This window comes from Miscanthus floridulus, chromosome 4, assembly GCF_019320115.1.
Source record: "Miscanthus floridulus cultivar M001 chromosome 4, ASM1932011v1, whole genome shotgun sequence".
NCBI lineage: Eukaryota > Viridiplantae > Streptophyta > Magnoliopsida > Poales > Poaceae > Miscanthus > Miscanthus floridulus.
The window spans coordinates 70,566,165-70,587,614 of record NC_089583.1 but is presented as its reverse complement, the minus strand read 5'-3'; the positions used below and the strand labels follow the sequence as shown (position 1 = coordinate 70,587,614).

Sequence of the window (21,450 nt, the reverse complement as noted above, 5' to 3'; positions counted from 1 at the left end):
GATAAAGGCAATTGATACAGTAGCCGTAATACATCTGCCCATCTGCAACAAGTGGAAATAAACCCAGAGTACGAGAATGTACTCAGCTAGACTTACCTGACATAACCAAAAATAAAGTGACGCCAAGGATAATGAAGGGCTTTATAGTAGGGTAGCTGAATCATTTGCAAAAAGAGGCATTTTTAGTATTTCAAGAACCTTTCCAAAAGCATTAGTGTTAAGTTAATTATTATTAACCTGTCGACTACATTTGCACCTATACTAGAGCAAGCATGTGATTAAGCAAATAATGATAACCAATGATCATTAATAACTTTCATAATGTCATATTCATTATAACTGTCCAAGTGTTCCATCAACATTACTACGATGAAGTCACTCAAGTCAAGTGCTCACTATCCAAGAGCGATGGTGATTCAAATCGATTCCTAACCAGCTGGTGATTTATTTCTTACACAAACCTCACTCACCCGCTAAAGTGAGGTATCGGTCACCGAGTCAACTATCTAGGAAAATCTTGAGTTTGCCAGGAACCACATGTACCCGGGGGCCGACCGACTGCCTTTTGGTCTTATCATCGTGCCCCCGTGTCTGACCACACCTGCTCCGGTACAGTGCACTGTGGGCAATCTACTCAGCCCAAATAATCTCCCAGCTTCATGGTTAAAAGGTACTTTATTTGGCCAGCTAAATGTAAGGCATGTGTTCAACATGACTTGAGGCCCAACAACGGTCGGTCCTTAATCGACACAGACAGAAAGCACTACAGTCCAAAACTCTATAAGTCTCTGTCTGGTCTCAACTTCAATTAACACTTAGTTATACCATGACTATATAGTTATCCAAGCAGATCCAGGTAACCACCTATAGCTCGCAGGTGATAGGAAATCACCCGACTTCTATCGGTCTAAGCCAGCTAAGCATTGACTCAACTCCGGATACCAGAGTAACAAGGATGTAGTAGAACAAAGGTAGACAAGGTATAATGTAGCAACAGTTGCAAACAACTCCTGAACGTAATGCATCAATTAAAATAAAGCATTAATTAATAATCACAAACCGGGGAGAAAAATGCTCCGGGGCTTGCCTCCCTCAAAGGAGCTCGGGCAGTGATCGGGGCACTCCGGAAGTTCCTCAACGTCCTCCTCGTCTACTTTGGTCACTTCCTACGGCTGCACCTCGAGCTGCTCCTCGGGCTCCTCGGGTATGATGACTAGGCTCTTGGTTTGCGATCCTGTATGATGTAGGTGCGTAAGTGCTTATGCAAAAGGTGCATCGAATGAAATAAACACAATGAATATGCTTGAAAGCAAGGTAGTCAACATCATCCAAGAACATGTACTACAAGCACATGTCATCTACTGCATTATCTTCTACTACTACGATGCTAAGTCAACACATCTCATTAAATGCTTTAAAGATACACCAAAGCTTCACTAATTTCTTAATCATGCATAAAGCAACATTTGATTAAACCCTAATTAATAATAGGTTTGAATAGCAAAATCTATTTTTATAGCTTAGAAAAATCTTAGAAAATTACCATAGCACAGTACTACCCTAAGTAGTCTACCATCAGATTTTTATGGCATTTGGATAAGTAGAATATCGTACACAAAAATGACAAGCTTGGACCTAATTATGAACATGAAAATCCTTTGTATTATGAAAAGTGTCAAACAACAGATGTAATATTTTCCTATGTTCTACATAGTAAATAATCACTGTACAAAAATTATCACATACATGTTTTATACAAATTTTGCTCTCTAGCAAAAATAACAAAAATCAGCCATTAAAGGCACTTGAACTACACCTCATAATTTTTCTATAGGACATGCGTGGCATACATTTTTCCTAGGAAGTACATTACACAAGAAGATTAACAAACTTGGAATCTTATTTTTCTGATACATATAGGATTTACTAAACATTTTACAAGATATCAGCAATATCAAGAATTAAATAAAGCTCTATATTAAAGTATCTAAAAAATGACATGTAATATTTTTATCATGTAGATCTGGTGACAAGAAACCTAGCAAAATTTGTTTCAACAAATTTGGAGCCATTTTGAGCAAGTTATAAATTCTCAAAGCATTTAAATAGAAATCTAAAATTCATTTCTTAAATCCTTTCTGAAAATCTAGGTTCAAAACTGCTAGATCCACCTGGATCTCCACCCAAAAACTGCTCTAGAGAGATAGACAGGCGGGACCCAGTGGGTCAACCGGCCCCGCTGGTCAGTCACCCGGAGACAGGGGACGGCTTTGACCGGTCGGATCTCACCGGCGGTGAGGTCACCGGTGGCGTGGTCGGCACCGTCGGACTCCACAAAATGATGCGCACACACTGGTACTATTTGCAAGGCCAGAGGACCACCGAAGCAAGGTGGCCGGCGGCCATGGCGCGCGACGACGCTGCATGGCGGCGGCGCGGGCTCGTTCCAGCGCACGGGTGGTCGGAGCGGCGACATCGACTCGCAACCGAGCTTCGCCTTTGCGAGGTGGGCACGGTGCGCGCGAAAGGAGGAAGAGAGGGAGGTGGAGCCGGGCTAGCCACAGCGGCGTGCGCTGCGGCCGAGCTCCGGCGAGCGGCGATGCGAAGGAAAATGCGTGATTGGGCCTCACCTCCAGTCGATTTGCATGGCGAGCTGGTCGACAGCGTGGTGCGCGAGGTGGCGGTGCTTGTGGTGCGAGGAGGCGGTGAGTGGTGCGATGGCTGTGGTGGAATGCTGCGGTGAATGGCGCGGCGTTGCTGAGCTGTGCTGCTGCCGCTGCCTGCTGCTACTACGAGGGGGAGAGAGCGAGCAGAATGGGCGAGTGCGGTGCCAGGGTGTGGTCGGCCGAGCCTTGAAGGCAACGTGGCCTGGTCGGGACGGGCAGGCCGGTGGTGACGCATGGTGAGCTTCGCCGGCGCATGGCGGCCACACGGCGTGCGTGCTCTGACGCGGCCGGGCACGTGCGTGATGATGGGCGTGGCACGTGGGACCAGGAGCGCGACGCGGAGCAGGCCGGGCCGGCTTGCGCAGCTGGGCCGAAGGCGAGGCGCGCGGCCCATTTACTAAAAAATGTTCTTTTTTAAATTCTTTTCAAATCCTTTTTCATTCAAATAAAATTTTGAACTATTTCAAAGCAGTTTCAAAAGTTGGTGTAAAAATGAAAGTTGTTCCATTTTTCAAGATCTACAACTTTGCTTTTATGACCAAAGTCCAATTCCAAATAGATTTTCAATTACAAAATAAAAATCAATATTAACTCAAAACCCTAATTTTGGAGAATTATTTTTAAAGGCAAAATTTGGTAAAAATTTAAATATGAACTTTGCTCCAAATTGTATCCTAAATATTTTTAAGCTATCTTAGTGATTAAAACAAGAATCATGGCATCCAAGCATGAGCATGGCATTTCACATTGTTTGAACCATAAATGAATTTCAATCACTTAAGCATCACATGAAATGATACTTCATTTCTTTCGAAATGAAATGCATGAATGATGCTTATGCATGAGGTGATGATGATTATGCTCATGGGATGAAATGGTAATGCACGCTTAACATCGAGGTGTTACATTTTCCACAACACTGATCTTCTTAGGAAAGTCTGTGAATAGCGGCATCTCATCGTAGTTATTGTAAGCTTCAACATCATCCATGCCATCAACTCTGATAATGTGCTGTTTCCTGGAGGCAACCACGTGCTTTGTCTTCTTCTTTGAGGGGAGGTTACTTTGTGGGTCAGGCATATAGAAAACTTGTGCGACACATGAAGCGAGCACCCAAGGGTCATCTTGGTAGTCTAGATTCTCGAGGTCTAGGACTCTCAATACGATCGCATTCAGTTGGTGTTGTTTGATCCAACAACATCGAAATAGGGCCACCTTTATATCCCTTCCATAGTTAAGTTGCCATATCTCTTCAATGATGCCAAAGTATTTGGATATTTTGCCCCACTCCATCGAGAGCTTCTATTCAAACGCCGCTGTTTTGATTCACATATTTACTATCCTTTGCGTGGGTATAGTATGTGTACCCATTGATGTCATAAGCTTTCCAAGATGTCACTTGTCTCGATGGCCCCTCCGCCAACCTATTAATGGTAATAGAGTCTATGGTTTCTCTAGGTGATATGTTTTGGTCCTTCAACCATGTAGTTAGTCATTGCTTGTGCTGTTTCATGACCCAATTAGCTGAATGACCATTTCTCTCTGCCATAATGATAGCCAAGTGTTCATCAATGTACGGTTGCATCAGTTGTGTACTCTGCAAGACACTGTAATGCACCCGACTCACCTCTTTGTAATCATGGTCGATGAACACTTTTCTACCACTGGTGCCCTTCCCAACCAGTCTACCCTTGTGACAAGAATCTGGTTTACCAATCCCTTTCTGTACTTTTAGGTACTCTTAACAGCACTCGACGACTTCTTCAGTATTGTAACCCTCTATCATGGAGCCCTCTGGGTATGCTTGATTATGCACGTATTGGCTTAGAACCGACATGAACTGCTCATAGGACCACATTTCATGCGAGTAGCAAGGGCCCAGCGCCTATATCTAATAAACCATGTGAATCATGAGATGTGGCATTATATAAAAAAAGTAGGAGATAAACACATCTCTAGTTAGTTTTGTGTCTCCACCACAAATTCATGTAGGTCACTCAACTCTTGCTTGCCAATCGTCTGCTATGAGATCTTCGAAAAGAAGTATCACATGCGGGTGATGGCCATTTTCAAGAACTCTAGCTTTATAGCCCTGATTGCAATAGGTAGAAACACTGTCAGCATCACATGACAATCGTGAGCCTTGCAGTGTGTTATTGACAAGTCCTTCATCGACACTAACTTCTTCACATTCACTGAAAACCTAGTCGAGACTTTAACCCCCTTAGGAAAGTGCATATAGCTCTCTTCTCTTCTAGTGTTAGGTTGAAGCATGCTATAGGTCAGTGTATTTTCCATTACCCTCATGTACCGGGTGAAGCTGTGGCATCACATTTAGCTGCACTATGTCTTTTCATGATTTCAGACCATCCTTTGACTTGCCTATGTCCATCAAGGTAGCAATGAGACTCTCAAAGATATTCTTCTGCACATGCATAGCATCAATGGCATGGGGGACCTCTAAGTCTGGCCAATAAGGCAAAAACTGAAAGAAGATCGATTGTTTCTTGAAAGGTACGCCTTCGATAGGAGGTGTGCTTCTATCTCTGTTCATCCCATCCGAATTCCTCTTTCCATAGACGACGCGTATGTTTTTCACCATTCTGTACACATGTTCTCCATTATGACGTCTCTTTAGAGGGGGTTCAATCTCTAGGGTGTTGTCATAAAATCTAAAGAATAATTTGCTGTGGTACTTGTGGCTTGTCTTTAAGATACGTCGGTTCTTTAGGTAAACTATCTTCTTGGATGTATCCAGGAACACCCATGTAGTACCATCCAAGCAAACTAAGCATCTTGTCTTCTCTTTGATCTGTCCAAACAAAGCAAACGATGTGGGGTAATCATTAGTAGTAACAAATATTATTGCTCTATATATGAAGTCCTCTTTTCAGAATGCATCGTACATCGGCTCCCCATGCCTCCATAGCCTCTCCATTTCTTGCATCAAAAGCTCGAGGAACATGTCTATATCAATGCCTGGTTGTTTAGGGCCAGAAATAAGAATAGTGAGGAGAAGATACTTTCTCTTCTGACACAATCAGTTGGGATGTTGTACATGGTCAAGATCATTGGTCAAGTGATGTGGTCGCTCATCCTCTCATTAAAGGGATTCATTCCATCGGTGCTCAAGCCAAACCATATATTCCTTGTGTCATCGCTGAATTCTTTGTGCTTCTCATCGATCCTTTGCCACTGACTACAATCAACCGGGTGTGCAATCTTATCATCATCCACCTTGTGCTCATCATCCCACCATGTCATGAGTGCGACTTCTTTAGGGTTTAGGAAGATACGTCTCAAGCGGTCGGTCACTGGCTGATACCACATTACCAAGACAGGAATTCTTCTCTACTTTGCATCGTTACCTAATGGAGTGTCCTCTGGGGACTGAGATTCTTATACCACCTTTTTCGTACCCTTCTTATTCCTTTTTTCCCGTGGAGGCTTCATTCCCATCGTAAAGGTCATTATTCTTGTACCGGCTGGCCCCACACTAGAGACATTTATCTAGTGACTTAAACGTTTCACCATGAAAAAGGATATAGTGGTTGGGGCATGCATGGATTTTTTCAACCCCCATTATCAATGGACTTATGATCTTCTTCGCTTGGTATGTGTTGGCAGGAACTGAGTTTGGTTGTGGCAGCACCCATGATAGGAGACACAATAGATCATTGAAACTATAGTCTAACTAGCCTGTACTTAGCCTTTAGGAATGAGTAGCTCAAGCACAAAACGTAGCAATAGTCCAGTGTATCGGACTAGCACTTTTCAACACCATATACAAGTCTCCTTCGATGCTTTTGTCACCCTTTCTAAGTTTTCTAGATCTTTCGGGCTCTTTAGTAAAATCTCTGGTCCTAAAGGGCTCGAATCATGTCCTCCAAATCATCTTCATCCCCGACACATGCTCCGCCATCATTATTAGCACCACCTTCGTCGTTACTATCCCAACCACCAGCATCACCTACCTTATTCATTGCCAAACTTAGGATCCATTCGTGCATCAAGCTCTGCTGAATATTGGGACATGAGATTCTAGGGTTTCATCGTCGTATTCCTCCTCATCCTCGTCGTTAACAATAACTATTTCACCATGATGAATCCGCACTGTGTAGTCCTCAACAAATCCTCGCATAATCAAATGTGATCTGATGATAGTCATATCTATCCATACCATACAGTTCTTGTAATCTTTACAGGGACAAATAATTGTATCCTTATTCTCTGTCAATATCGTTGCATGCTTCTCTATGGCTTCAATAAATTTATCCAGCTCTTCACGAAAACCTGTCTTGAACCTTAACGAACCATACATCCAAGAGTTCATGTACTCCATCTTTTACAACAACAACAACAAAACAAACATTAAACGACTACTTATTTAGATATATATAAAAATGAATCAAATTAATAATTACTTGAAAATAATTGTATATACTTCATATATATATGAATATAAATCAAATATAATTATATGAAGCATACAAACACACCATGGTAGAGGAAAATTAATTAATGGCCTATTTATCCATAAATAATTAAAATACATATTTGTTGATTACAATAAACAATTTTAAAGACAATAATTGGCAACAATTAATATTTTACCCAATATCTTTCATGCAAACCCTAGTCCAATTTCATCAAACATAAATTTACAAAAACAAAATTAATAAAAAAATCAAACCCTAGATCTAGATCTACATGCACATGAAACATCCATAAAAATAACTAATTGTTCACTAAAATCAAGAAACATGGACCAAATAAGGGTATGATCTTGTTCTCCTACCTAATTTACCTTAGTACATTTAAAACTTAGGTCTAATTTGCTTCATAAGTAGCTCAAGCACCATAGAAGAGAGGGAGAAGCAAAACTCTAATTACTCACTAACCAACCATTGAAACTTCAAAAAGAAGTGTGGAATAATATTTTTGTACCTTTTACAACCTCTCCACCAAAAGATTTGAGATCAAAACTTTCCACCCTTAGTAGAGCAATTTTTTGGGAGGTGCCCAAGGCCTTTCTACCTTTTTTCATGGGGTAGAGTGAGTGACCCGAGGAGGAAGAAGAGGCTACAGGAATTTATATGTGGGGCATTCGTAGGGGCGGCTTGTATCACCAGCCGCCCCTACTATGACATTTGTAGGGGCGGCTGGTCTCGTGGATCCCGAGCACGTTCACTGTAGGGCTAGCTCCATCACCGGCTGCCCCTAAAAGAAATTATCCCGTTAATACAAACCTTTTTTTTAGTAGTGTGATCGACCCAACACAGGTGGCATCTCTCTCCATTTAGGTTTGGTCAATGCCATCGTCACGGTATATAACTTTTGCACGTACCGATCTGCAGGATTAGCAAGAAGTATTCAAGTACGGATCGAACTATGATCAATTATATATGACCACACAATAATCTTGCAAGTTCCGCATGGTCCTGGTCGTCTACTGGCCGAAGTCGACACACGTTCGAATCACGTACGACGTCAAACTACCAAACGTTGGACCATGTGTGCAATTCGCAACAGTATTTAGCACTCGCCGATTATTGATCCCACGGACCAGTAGCAGGTGGAATTTATGTCACTGTCTTACGAGCCATACTTTTTAGTATACTTTTTTTTTCTCAACCAGTATTAGGTTTCAGCCAGTACAGCCTAACCTGAATCGTCAAGCCTCAGCTATCATGTCGACGGTTGACCTACGTACGTACCCTGACTACTGACAGTCTGACACCCCCGGAGAGAATTGCTGTCCACCCTTTATTTAATTCGTGAATTTTAGAAATTTGGTTACTATAGCATTTTTGTTTTTATTTGGCAATTATTGTTTAATTATGGACTAATTAGACTTAAAACGTTTATATCGTAATTTCAAACCAAACTGTACAATTAGTTTCTTTTTCGCCTACATTTAATGCTTTATGCACAAAATTTGATGTGATGGCTACTGTAACACTTTTTGAAAAAGTTTTTGGAACTAAACAAACCCTGAGGCCTTGTTTAGATTGAGGTTAGGAACCAGTATTTGGCACTGTAGCACTTTCGTTTGTATTTGACAATTATTGTCCAATCATGGCTTAATTAGGCTCAAAAGATTCGTCTCGTAATTTACAATCAAACTGTATAATTAGTTATTTTTTATCTATATTTAATACTCAATACATGTGTCAAAGATTTAATACGATAAAAAGAGAGTGAAAAAACTTATAATCTAAACGAGGCCTGAAGTCGCCGAGGAGGATTGGACGGAGGCGCTGGAGAAGCAGCAGTCAGCTCATCGAAGGCCGTGTCGACTGGGCGAACGAGAGACAGAGAGGACAGCCGGACGCTTGTTGGGCCCTGCTCGGCTCAGGGGCCTCGATCGGCCTCGGTTAGTCCGTGCGAGTCAACAGCATACGTACGCGTATACAGTTTAGCCGACGTACGTAGGTGTCGACTTTTGCGTGCGCAAGCGCAAGTAGCCAGGGAGCTAGGGTTGGTAGGTACGTGTTGTTGTTACCGAATCTAACTAACCACTACTCCGTACGTACACATCAGCGAGGTTGAAATTGACCTATGAAAGTTCGTCTCTTCTCGAGGACAAGTTCCTGGCAAGCTGTGCGCAGAGTCAGTAAATAGATGGAACATATCTATTAAAATTCATATATGGCCCTGTTCGCTTGTCTTAAAAATAGTTTGTTCGGCTTCTTTTTTTAGCTGGAACAGTATTTTTCTCTCACAATAATTCAGCCGGAACAGTGTTTTTCAGCCAATTTCAGCCAAGTTTTAGACCAGCGAACGTGACCATAGTAATTTCGAATCAAGTATGATGAAGATATATTTTATTTTAAAGTTATAGTAATCAAACAGATCTACAACTTTGTATTTAATAACTTTTTTTATTTAAATTAATTTAGTGCACAAAAATCTGTTTAAAGTTTCCAGATTTTAAAATTATTTTTTTGTTGGATTTTTCAAATAATCTTGGACGGAGGAAAAGACCGAAACCAATCTTGCAGTACTAGAAGAGACATAGCTTTGTACGGAGTAATAGATTACCTTTTCATCTAAAATCATTTTGCGTTTGGTAATTCAGTTTTAAGTTTTCAGATTTTTTAATTAATTTTTTAAAGTACTTCTGATGGAGAAATATCCTAAACCAAAGTTGTATTACTCAAAGATGTATGAAACTTTGTAGTTGACTAAACTTTCTTTTGAAATCATTTAACACCTACAAATTATGTTTTCAAATTTATGATTGCAAAATTGATATTTTCTTGATTTTTTCGAATGACCTGAATCGGAGAAATGACCTCAACCAAAGTTGTAGCACATGAAAAAATATAAACTTTCTAATTCAATTTTTTATTTGAATCTGTTTAGAGGTCTCAAATACGCATTACAATATTCACTAAAGTGAATATAAAAGGAATGCATGTGCTCCTTAAACACAAATGACTTTGAGGTGCAGTGATTAACGAAGCAATGTGGACCAGCTAGTGGCCTATCCTGGTTTGAGATAGTTTTTTTTTTATATTTTTGTTCAGTTTTGAAATTCTAAAAAACAATTTTTAGAGTCAGCTAGGTTTGAGACCACCTTTAGAAATCAATCCAGAGATAGCTGGATACCCGCCTCTAGAAATCACTGATTTTTAAAAACACACAAACAGAGGTGGCCTAGAGCAGCTGCCTCTATATACCATCTACAACCGCCTCTCAAAAGGCTAGTTGTAGCAGTATATTTTATATATTTTTTTATAAAAGCAGAAGCGGGTAATTTATATGCAATAGGTATTATCTTTCTTAATGCCAAGGTGGGTAATAGAAGCAAATTTGACCCAATATGTCCTATATAGTCAATGATGATTATAGTCTACCGAAATGATTCCAGATGTTTTGGGTTTTCTATAGGACTTTTAAGATTGATCCTCCATTTTCTAGCACGTCTTATCACAATTAAACATACGATAATGCTTCTTATCAGACGTCTGACGTGTCAGATGCACCTCCTCCACTCATCTGCGTTCTATAACCCGCACTCATCCGCTCCCTTGCTCGCTTCTCTCCTCCATGCACTCATCCGCTGGCTCGCTCGCTCGTTGTCCGCCCCGCACGCGTCAGTGCTCCGAGCCTGCTAGCGCTCCCTAGGGACACGGACGCCGTGCTCGCGCCCAACTCGCTACCCGCCCGCCCACGCTCCCTCCCCCTCCCCTTCCGCGGCCTCCATGGTGGCCCCGCGCTCCCTAGCGAACCGATTCCCGCTCCCCCACCGGAGACGAGGACGATGACGACGGCTCCGACGAGGTAGGTCGGTCCTCCTCTGGATCTGAGCCCTCCTCCCTCCTCCTCTGGATATGAGCCCTCCTCGTCCTCGTCCTCCTCCTCCTCTAGATCTGAGGGACGTGACGGTGGCTAGGGTTCCAGCGAGCTCTGGGGTCCTATTCCCTCCTCCCTCCGGCAACCTCGAAGGTGATGGGCCAGGTGCTGGAGCAGCCTGCACCTCGAACCCATCCCCTTGCTGTTTCTACGCCTTTTGTTGTTTCTTCGTGTTGTAAGGGGAGTTTTTTTGGATGTTGCAGCAGATGATTTTCGAATGTTGCAATAGGGTAATTCATGTATTGCAGAAAGGGAGTTCCAATGTTGGGATTGTCGCAATAGGGGATTTTAATTGTTGAAATTACCTTTTTTAATTGTTGCAGCACTTAAAGGTGATTTTTGAGTTGTTTCCATTTCCATGTTTCATGGTTGATTTTTGCGACGTTGCAGTACTACTGTTTGAGATGTTGCAATACATCATTTTTTAATGTTGCAGTACATAGTTTTCGATGTTGCATTACATATATTTTCGATGTTGCACTACATAGTTTTGAGATATTGCAGTATTTATATTTCGATGTTGCACTACATAGTTTACATAATTTACGATGTTGCACTTGAAGTGTTTCGTGCTCTTGGGACAGGGGCACGGTGGAGAACAGAGCGCGGTGGGGAATTGGGACATGGGTGCGGTGGGGAACGGGGACAGGGCGTGATGGACGCAATTATATTCCAATCCGATTCTATTTGATTATTGTTTGCGGGGCGGGCGGGTTTGGGAACACGGGAGCCGCGTCTGGACGCATCTAGCGCGCCAGATGTCCGGGCGCTAGGAAAGCCGTTAAACATACAACGGTTAACATGTGATCAGTTTAAACCTTATCTTTAGCTCTGTGTTTAACCTATGAATCAACATGCTTATCGTTTACTTTCTACATTGTCTGTATGGTGGCACACATTATGCATTTGTACTTTGAGTTATTTTTTATAATAATAATGACATATATATTAGATAACTTAGAACCATATAGATGAGTGCTTTTGGATATTTTTTATACTCATAGATGTACGTGTGCACATTTTAAAGTTATTTTTATGATATTTTTAATATAGGGAAGGTCAGTATTTTATATTGATTTTGTTTGTTCGTCGTAAGTGTGCAATTTATTAGATGAAGTCGAGAGTGTTGCTTATAGGTTAGTTTTCATGATTGCATAGGTAGGTAATTTAGATTTTGATATTACGGGGTGTATTTAGGTTATTTTAACAATGAGAGAGGTGAATATTTTTAATAAATAGAATAGATTTAGTGGTTATATTATTAATGATAATTAAATTTTACCTAACCGATGGCTAAATGTTTTTCTATTTTTGTGAGATTTTTTGGATTTATATTTTTAGGATGTCTCATGAAAATTATCGTGGTGGCTTCGAATGAGTCCAATTAATACTGAAATAGCTAGTAAGATAAGATTTGGCTACACAAAATAAGAGTCATACTCCAGTTCTTAATTTAACCACATTGCCGAAGCGTCCACCTAGCATCAGTTAAGACGTGGACTCTACTACTCCTGCCTTCTTGCATCGCATGGTTACAACCACCATTTACTGTCTGTGTACACGCATTAGCCTGTTCTGGTTTGACCCGAGATGAGCAGGGTGTACATGAGGTAAGATGAGCGGGGTAATTTCGCGTAAAGTGGGTTTAGGCAACAGCAGGTTTCGTTTTCAAAAAGTCCTCCATTTTGAGTTCTAGCACTATCCGATAAAACGCTATATTAGCAGCTTCGTAATCACACAAGCTTGCATATTCGAAATTTCGAATCAATTATATGGTATTTCGGTTCGGGTCCACGGTACCCAAACCTTATCTTGAAAATGCAACACTTCAAGCAAAGTTTCTCTATAAATACCAGCAAGGTCATCACACAACCACCACCACGCACAGCTATAGCCTCTGCCACTGCCAGGCACACCGGACAGACCAGCTCTACCTGCCTGCTGGTTCGCAATCCGGCCGGCGCCCCACAAGCAAATTTGTGTCAAAAAAGAAAGAAAAAAAAAACATCGGTGGTGGAGCCTAGGTGAAAGCTACTTTGCCGCTCCCGACCATGGCATTCCTGCATGGGGCGGCGCGCCTCCAGTGCAGCCTGTTCCTCTGCCTCTCGCTGTCCACGGTGGCGCGTGCCGCGACGCGTCGCCATGAGTGGGAGGTCAGCTACCAGTTCAAGTCCCCGGACTGCGTACGGAAGCTCTCGGCCACCATCAACGGGCAGACGCCCGGGCCGACGATCCGCGCCACGCGGGGCGACACCGTGGAGGTGAAGGTGAGGAACTCGCTGCTGACGGAGAACCTGGCGATCCACTGGCACGGCATCCGGCAGATCGGCACGCCGTGGGCGGACGGCACGGAGGGGGTGACGCAGTGCCCGATCCTCCCCGGGGACACCTTCACCTACGCCTTCGTCGTGGACCGCCCGGGCACGTACATGTACCACGCGCACTACGGGATGCAGCGCTCCGCGGGGCTGTACGGCGTCATCGTCGTCGTCGCGGCGGACGACGACGCGGAGCCGTTCGCCTACGACGACGAGCACGACGTGCTGCTCAACGACTGGTGGCACAGCAGCACCTACGAGCAGGCCGTCGGGCTCGCGTCCGTGCCAATGGTCTGGGTCCGGGAGCCGCACTCGCTCCTCATCAACGGCCGCGGGAGGTTCAACTGCTCGGCGGCGGTGCCGGGGACCTGCAACGCCACCAGCCCGGAGTGCGCCACGCCGGTGCTTGCCGTCGTGCCTGGGAAGACCTACCGGTTTCGCATCGCCAGCGTCACGTCCTTGTCCGCTCTCAACTTTGAGATCGAGGTACGCACACATTTTCTCTCATTTGGCGCAAGCTTTTCGTTTATTTTCCCGTTGATTTGTTTGTTCAGGTTTCAGACATTTCAAAATACTAGCATTTTCGCGGCATTGCCCTGAGGAAGCTATAACAGCTAGTAACTGATACTGACGAAACATCACGCATTGATCTTATAGCAAGTGGTGCTTCATACAAATAACACTGTACCATACAAAATACCGTCAAGTCATAAGTGCAACAACTTTAGTCCTAAATCACATATATACTAAATACTACTAAAGACATTATGTTTTGACAAGAATAACGTGTAGCAAGTACAACTAATTAATAGTTGCATATATAAATACCAAACTATTAGATTCAACAATTACGTAATATGAACCTGTATTGTGGGACTCACCAAAAGGTCAGACGTAGAGAGGTCCTCCCTAACTGCTGGCCCTAGTGAAGAACCAGATCACACGAGATATTTTATGAACCGGTAGTTTAATATTTTTGTTATTACAAATGAAAATAGCAATTATCGGCTAATCTCTTCCTTTCGTGGAAATAACTATTAGCTAGGGTCGTCATAGTTACAAGGTGTATGAGATGAAATTTTGTTTCGCGTTGCACATAAGATATTTACATTGAAATATTTATATTTTATATGATATTTACATTGAAATTTAAAATAATTATTTGTTTACCGATCTAGTAACATAATAAATCTGATTATTTGTTCTATGGACAAATCTATAAAAAAGACCGGCAGGATAACATAGTTGGAATTAGGCAACATAATACTACTCTCTTTGTCCCAAATTATTAGACGTTAGCTTTTTTTGAAATATTTTTATTATGTATCTAAAGAGATGTATACCTAATATAAACGTTTTATAGTTTAAAATAGAGGGAGTATCTATGTAACATACCCGGTGCCCATGGGGCACACTCGAGGTCGCCTTCTATTGGTTAGTGTAACAACTATAACAAAAGAGTGAAGAGACGGCCGGTCAGCTCAGCACAGCGTTCTTTTAGAATCCTTTCTGTAGTCTGGTCTTTTCCTCACTAACCCTCGCATTCATTTGGTAGTACAAATACTGTTAAATTTATGCAAGCATCAACCACCATGAAAGGTGGAAACTGTACCGAAATTGGAGGTGTTGGACGACAATATATAGAAGGTTGTTGTTGACTCAATGGTTGTTTTCTCGGAGTTGCTCTTAGCTTACTAGTCATTTGCGTGGAAATACCAATTGAAGCTCATGTTTACTGTATATTCCAGCACGTCACAGCAATGAAGTTTCCATTGAACGACTCCAAGAGACTCTCTATATCATTCCTATATGCTAGGAGTAGAGGTTTTGGTGAAAAACTATCCTCCAACAACTTCTCTAAATGGTTATCCAAATGTAGTCATATTTTATTCTGGATTTTTCGCTAGCCAAAAATAGAAATATGCATGAGATATAGAAAAAAATATTGAAGAATGAAAAAATATAGAAAATGATTTTTATGCAAATCACTCTATAAATGATAACTTAGAGAGTAAGATTTAGAAAGGCTCTTGGAGATGCTCAACCGTAAATTCTGAAGCAACAAAACCCCACAAATTGTATCTTAGGATATATGTGTACACGTGTAGTTGTATTTGTATTTTTTTATAGTTTCACCAACGATTAATCAAATTAGTATTTTTTTAAATGAAAGCTATAAGTTTCAATGTACTATATCTCCATTTCAAATTATAAATTGTTTTGACTTTCTAAATAAATAGCTTTTACTACGTATCTATAAGGCGTAACATATATCTCAGTGCTATGCACGTAGCTAGAAAAGCCAGAATGACTTATAATTTGAAACGGGAGAGTAAAAAAAGTACCGTCAATAGATTTACGTTTTAAAAGGTTTACACAGTAAATTTGTTTTACGACTATATAGATGATAGAGTGGCCCAAATCTAACTTTAGCGTATTTAAAGATCTGCTCAAATAAACAAACCTTTCACTATTGAATGGAGCAATTGAAATGTAAATTTTGACCTTCAAAAAGTTTGTTGACCGCACGCATTGTCTATACCAATATATTGACCTGATCAAATAACTTGTCGTCTAATTGATCCACGGCATGCATCATGATGCTTTCAGGGCCACGAAATGACGGTGGTGGAGGCCGACGGCCACTGCGTGAAGCCGTTCGTGGTGAAGAACCTCAACATCTACTCCGGCGAGACCTACTCCGTGCTCATCAAGGCCGACCTGGACCCCAACCGCAACTACTGGCTCGCCTCCAACGTCGTAAGCCGCGAGCCTGCCACACCCACCGGCACCGCCATCCTGAGCTACAACGGTGACCGCGCACCGCCGTCGACAACCCCGCCCATGGGCCCGGCCTGGAACGACACCATGTACCGGTTCCAGCAGAGCGTGGCGACGGTGGCGCACCCGGCGCACGTCGAGCCTCCGCCGCCGCGCGCCAACCGCACCATCCTCCTGCTCAACACGCAGAACAAGATCGACGGGCACATCAAATGGGCGCTCAACGGCGTGTCCTTCGCGCTGCCGCACACGCCCTACCTGGTGGCCATGAAGCGGGGGCTCCTGGGCACCTTCGACCAGCGGCCGCCGCCGGAGACGTACACGCACCAGGGGTACGACGTGTACGCTCCTCCGCCGAACCCGAACGCGACGGTCAGCGACGGGCTGTATCGTCTGCAGTTCGGCTCCGTCGTCGACGTGGTGCTGCAGAACGCCAACATGCTGGCGCCGAACAAGAGCGAGACGCACCCGTGGCACCTGCATGGCCACGACTTCTGGGTGCTGGGCTACGGCATCGGCCGCTTCGACCCGGAGGTGCACCCGGCGTCATACAACCTGAAGGACCCGATACTGAAGAACACGGTGGCCGTGCACCCCTACGGCTGGACGGCGCTGCGGTTCAAGGCCGACAACCCTGGGGTGTGGGCGTTCCATTGCCACATCGAGGCCCATTTCTTCATGGGAATGGGAGTCGTCTTCGAGGAAGGCATTCACCGTGTCTCCAATCTCCCGCCGGAGATCATGGGATGTGGGGAAACCAAGGGTGGTCACTGATGATTTTACAGTTATATAGTTATATCATGTATAGAAAGTGTAGTAAATATTTTCTTTTCTCGGACAGTATTGTTTCGTCCATTGTTTTTTCTCACTACTACACAAAGGATCTCTACTGCTATAAAACAAGTCACCACCAACTGGTTATGGCATCTACCTCTTCATCCTTCGTGATCAACACGGTAAATAAAAGCAGAGGAACATAGAGACACTGAGCAGTGGAACTATTCAGTTTGGTGAGGGCTCAATAGAAAATGAACTAGGATTAGAATTCCTTCTCCCCATTTGCTCCCAGGTTAGAGTTCAAGTGTTTTATAACACTCCCTTTTGGGCCATCACCATGACATTCATACGTATCGTGAAAATTACATCTGAAAACCTAGTGAAAAATGCTTTTGGAGAAAAGAGTATATTACATTTGCAAGTTGCATTGCACATGTTGCGTCATTAAAAACTTTGTGAGTAACCTTCAAGTCAAAAGTCACATAGGGAAAAAGTGTACAACACTTAATCTTCTTGTTCATGTATTCTTTAGAATCTTCTATTTTTATGAATAGATGTCAATCTTAATGTTTTATGCATAAACTTCAATGTTTTAGAAAACACGATTTTAGTAGTTTACCTTCAAGGTAAGTTCATTCAAATATGCTCCCCTCGTAAAGCCATTCTTTGAACTTCGTTTAAGATAATTTAATTCATGATTTTCATAAATGTATGCATAAGTAATGGTGTATTCTTTAGAATCTTCTATTTTTATGAATAGTTGTCAATCTTCATGTTTTATGCATAAACTTCAATGTTTTAGAAAACATGATTTTAGTCATTTAACTTCAAGGTGAGTTCAATCAAATATGCTCCCCCTTGTAAAGTAATTCTTTGAAGTTCGTTTCATATAATTTAAGTCACAATTTTCATAAATGTATGCTTAAGTCACTACCGGAAACAGTGACTTTACCATGTGCTACAGGCACTCGGCAAAGACTAAAAAACACTCGGCAAAGGCTTTGCCGAGTGTAACACTCGGCAAACAGCACATAGCATCTGCAGTGTCGGCAAACAGCTATTTGCCGAGTGTTTTTTATCGCGCACTCGACAAATGATTTGCCGAGTGTCAAATTTGACACTCGGCAAAAAAAAGTGGTTTGCCGAGTGTTTTTCCTAAATACACTCAGCAAAGGATTATTGTTTGCCGAGTGTTTTTGGGAATTACACTCGGCAAACCTATTTTTCAAAAAAAAAAATATTTTTTTCTCAACATATTTCAGTTTAATAGCTGCCATACAAAACACTCTTAGTACACCATAATGCAGACCCAAGTTACAATGCTATAGTTCATGCAACTAACATACATGAAATAGATAGAAGTTTAGTAATTACTACTTCCTACAAGCCCTTAGACATCAACACAGTGGCTGCTACACATCCATTCATCTCCATATCCTACAGCCAAAACAAGAAAAATATAACGAATCATGAGAAATTTTGTTAAATATGCAGTAAAACAATATAGCTGATTGCTTGTCTAACGTCTTCGAATTAAAAGAGTGATCATAGAGAACACTACAAACAGGGATGGTTGAGAAAGAAAGAGCTAACCCGCTATATCTAAAACCAGGAATATAGTAACTAGAGCAAATCCGATTATTTACTTCAGTTCACAAAGCTACCTTATACTATATTGGGGTTCATTTATGCTGTACAGAATGAATGAACACTACAATAATCTCCAAATTCATTGTTTTGGCAATCTGATCACACTCTTAAAAATAATTCTTACACTTCCTTCAGCCCTAAGTGACAACTATATTCAGATCTACAGAAATGATTTTCAAAGAAGCTAAATAAGACCTGAAACATGTGAAAAACTGTAGGCATATGCATGCTACTTCATCAGTTCATCTAAGTAAAACTGTCCTTAGAAACATACGTGAAAACTTCATCCAAGCAAAACTATCTTTAGAAACAATAGTGAAAAGGAACATATTTTTAGAACCAAAAGTGTTCAGATATCTATGCAGGAGTAATTGCCAAATATAAATTGATAAAAGTACATGCAAATGTTAAAACAATTTATTAACCTATATCTAGGTAATAAGGCACAACTCAGTGAGGACAAATGGACTACATGTCTGTTCAGCAAATCAGTGAAAAATGCAGCTGCCCAATACAAATTCAGTCCCTATTGTTCAATTCAGTGTTCTAGCACCACTATAGATGGATAAATAAATTGCCTAAAACAATATAAAAGCATTTGCTTCTTGTACATCGTGCACTGTTGGATTATATCTCATATTGTGCACCTAAACCAGAGGCAATGTAATTTTTTAATGTCCACACAGTACAGGTAGTGCTTCACAGTGTGTAGTAATAGATGAGGCCAGCAGGTGTGTTGCTAAATTATAATCCATTATCTATTCATATTTCAGTTTAACTAACTATATCATTCAAATTCACCGTGAAATGGCTATCACAAACTTTTACCAAACTATTTAAAACAATGGACCAAATGTTCCACAAAACTGATGCGAAAGCACAACTTCTCGTACTTGATCAAGGCAAGAATCTCCAGCTGAGATCCCAACTTCTCTTCGGCTGCCTTCTCAGCCTTGATGCGGAGCTTAGCCAGTTGCTTCCTCCTCTCATAGGCAACCTTGGCCTTCTCCTTCCACTTCTCCTCAAGCTCCTGATAGAGCAAACAAGGGCAGTCAGATACGAGGACATGGTAGGATAAATTTCAATGTAAAAGAATACAGCCATAAAACATCAACAACTCCTACTGCCACTCTTAAGTGCTCACATGAACGGGGTCTTTCTAATTGCAATGTAATGGGCCTCAGAGATCTTGGTGCACATTAAGATCACCAAATGGAAAAACCCATCAAGAGTAGCAAATATTTTGATCACATCACAGGCACATCACAATATATAGACAAATGAATGAATCCATTTATAGGAGTTGGATGCAATGAGGCCAATGTAATAACTACATACAGAACCATACATAATGATGTGAAAATGATGTATCATCATAACAAATGTATGTATCAAATAATCAACCACAACGAGAAATGGCTTAGATTTACCCATTATCAGCATGACAACTGCAACTTAATTTCACCTAGATCTTAATTTAATTCTCTCACTCTAATGGGAATTGAACTGGCCACAGAACTGGTTGCTTGTACTGGTACAAGCCATCCTAGTTAAGCAGCAAACAGAACAAAATATCCCAAGTACCAGCTTATAAGCTGCTAAAGTGCAGAAGTTCTCTAATGGAAACTTGATTCATCACAGCCACTCAAGAGTAGTACAAAACAAAAAAGTCACAAGGCATAGTTAGGGAAGGGGAGAGTAGCGCAGCATGGGCTCCCTCGGAGGTAGCTGCAAGAGGTCCACCTACAGTGGCAGCACGCTCACCTGCGAGAGCTACAAACACTATGAACCAGTTACCAGTACATGATCCAGACCTAGGTCTAAACATGAGCAAATTAAATATGTCACTGGTAAAACAAGAAAGGAAGTCTAAGGAGTGGAGTTTAGAACACACTTTTGATATTTCAAGTCCAAATTAAATGTCATTGGTAAAATCTAGTGATACTTTCATTAGTTACTGATCAGGTACATCATGATAATTGTCAGATTCCATGTACATACTTGATATCTTACCTTAGAAGGGCATAGAATGACCACCTGACTGCAGCATCGTCGATTCAGATTTCAGAAGGTGTTGCATCTATACCTTCAGAGCAGCTCCATTTGATGAGGAAATGATAATCTAGCAGAGGGCAAAGCCATTGGAAAGGATAATTGGATCATCAGTTTCCATTGCAGATACATGTAGCAAGATACAAAGCTAATGAGAGATCACTAAACCGTAGACCCAATTGACATGGGTGATAAAATAAATATCAAAGTTAGTAGGCATAATACATGTACACACTTGTGATTACATCAGATCCGAATACAAATAGCTAAATAGCTCAAGTTAGGGTTCCGGTGCTCAATTTGGTACAACAGGAAGGGAAGAGAGGGAGCGGGCATACCTGGTGTGGTGGGTTCCCATCATCGGCAACGGGCCTGAAGAAGACATGGGAAGCTCGATGTAGGGTGGCGGTGGTACCTGACGGACGGGCACCGTGTCCTGCTTCTCCTCGCCCGTTGGCGGCAACCACGCCGAGGCCACACATGGTGCCCTTCCGTGTGGAGGAGGGAAGCGCCGACGACCAGATTTGGAGGAGGGAGGTGCCACCGGCCGGATCTAGAGGACGGAGGTGCTACCATGGGTGGTGGCAACGGTCGTGTGTGCTACGGTGGCGTTGGCATCTTGGGCGCAGGTGGCCAGGCGGTGCGGGGGAGGGGGGAGGGGGTGGATCCGGTGGGGAAGAAGAAGAGGAGGGAGGGGAGGGGCCGGCCGTCGGCAAGGAAGAAGAAGGGGAGGGAGGGGAGGGGTCATCAGCCGGTGGGGAAGAAGAAAGGGAAGGAGGGGAGGGGCTGGCCGCCGGTAGGAGGAGGGGAGGGAGGGAGTGGGCGGCGGTGGAGGAGGGGATCTC

The 21,450-nt window shown here is 42.3% G+C and overlaps 1 protein-coding gene and 1 non-coding gene across 2 annotated transcripts; one reads left to right on the top strand and one right to left on the bottom strand.

Annotated features, from left to right (window-relative positions):
* The first annotated feature begins 12,965 nt into the window (after nucleotides 1–12,965).
* LOC136551679 (L-ascorbate oxidase-like) lies at nucleotides 12,966–16,985 on the top strand. Its single transcript, XM_066543221.1, has 2 exons — nucleotides 12,966–13,831; nucleotides 15,956–16,985. The coding sequence occupies exons 1-2, from the start codon at nucleotides 13,079–13,081 to the stop codon at nucleotides 16,898–16,900; spliced, it is 1,698 nt and encodes a 565-aa protein (XP_066399318.1). The 5' UTR covers nucleotides 12,966–13,078; the 3' UTR covers nucleotides 16,901–16,985.
* Nucleotides 16,986–19,729: 2,744 nt separating this feature from the next.
* LOC136553075 (small nucleolar RNA SNORD24) lies at nucleotides 19,730–19,814 on the bottom strand. Its single transcript, XR_010782980.1, has one exon. It is a non-coding gene; the product is annotated as a small nucleolar RNA SNORD24 (small nucleolar RNA).
* Between the last annotated feature and the right edge of the window lie 1,636 nt (nucleotides 19,815–21,450).

Coding starts and splice junctions, on each gene's coding strand:
- LOC136551679 (XM_066543221.1), top strand. CDS start 13,079: ATGGCATTCCTGCATGGGGCGGCGCGCCTCCAGTGCAGCCTGTTCCTC. Junction 13,832..15,955: donor CTCTCAACTTTGAGATCGAG/GTACGCACACAT, acceptor TGATGCTTTCAG/GGCCACGAAATGACGGTGGT.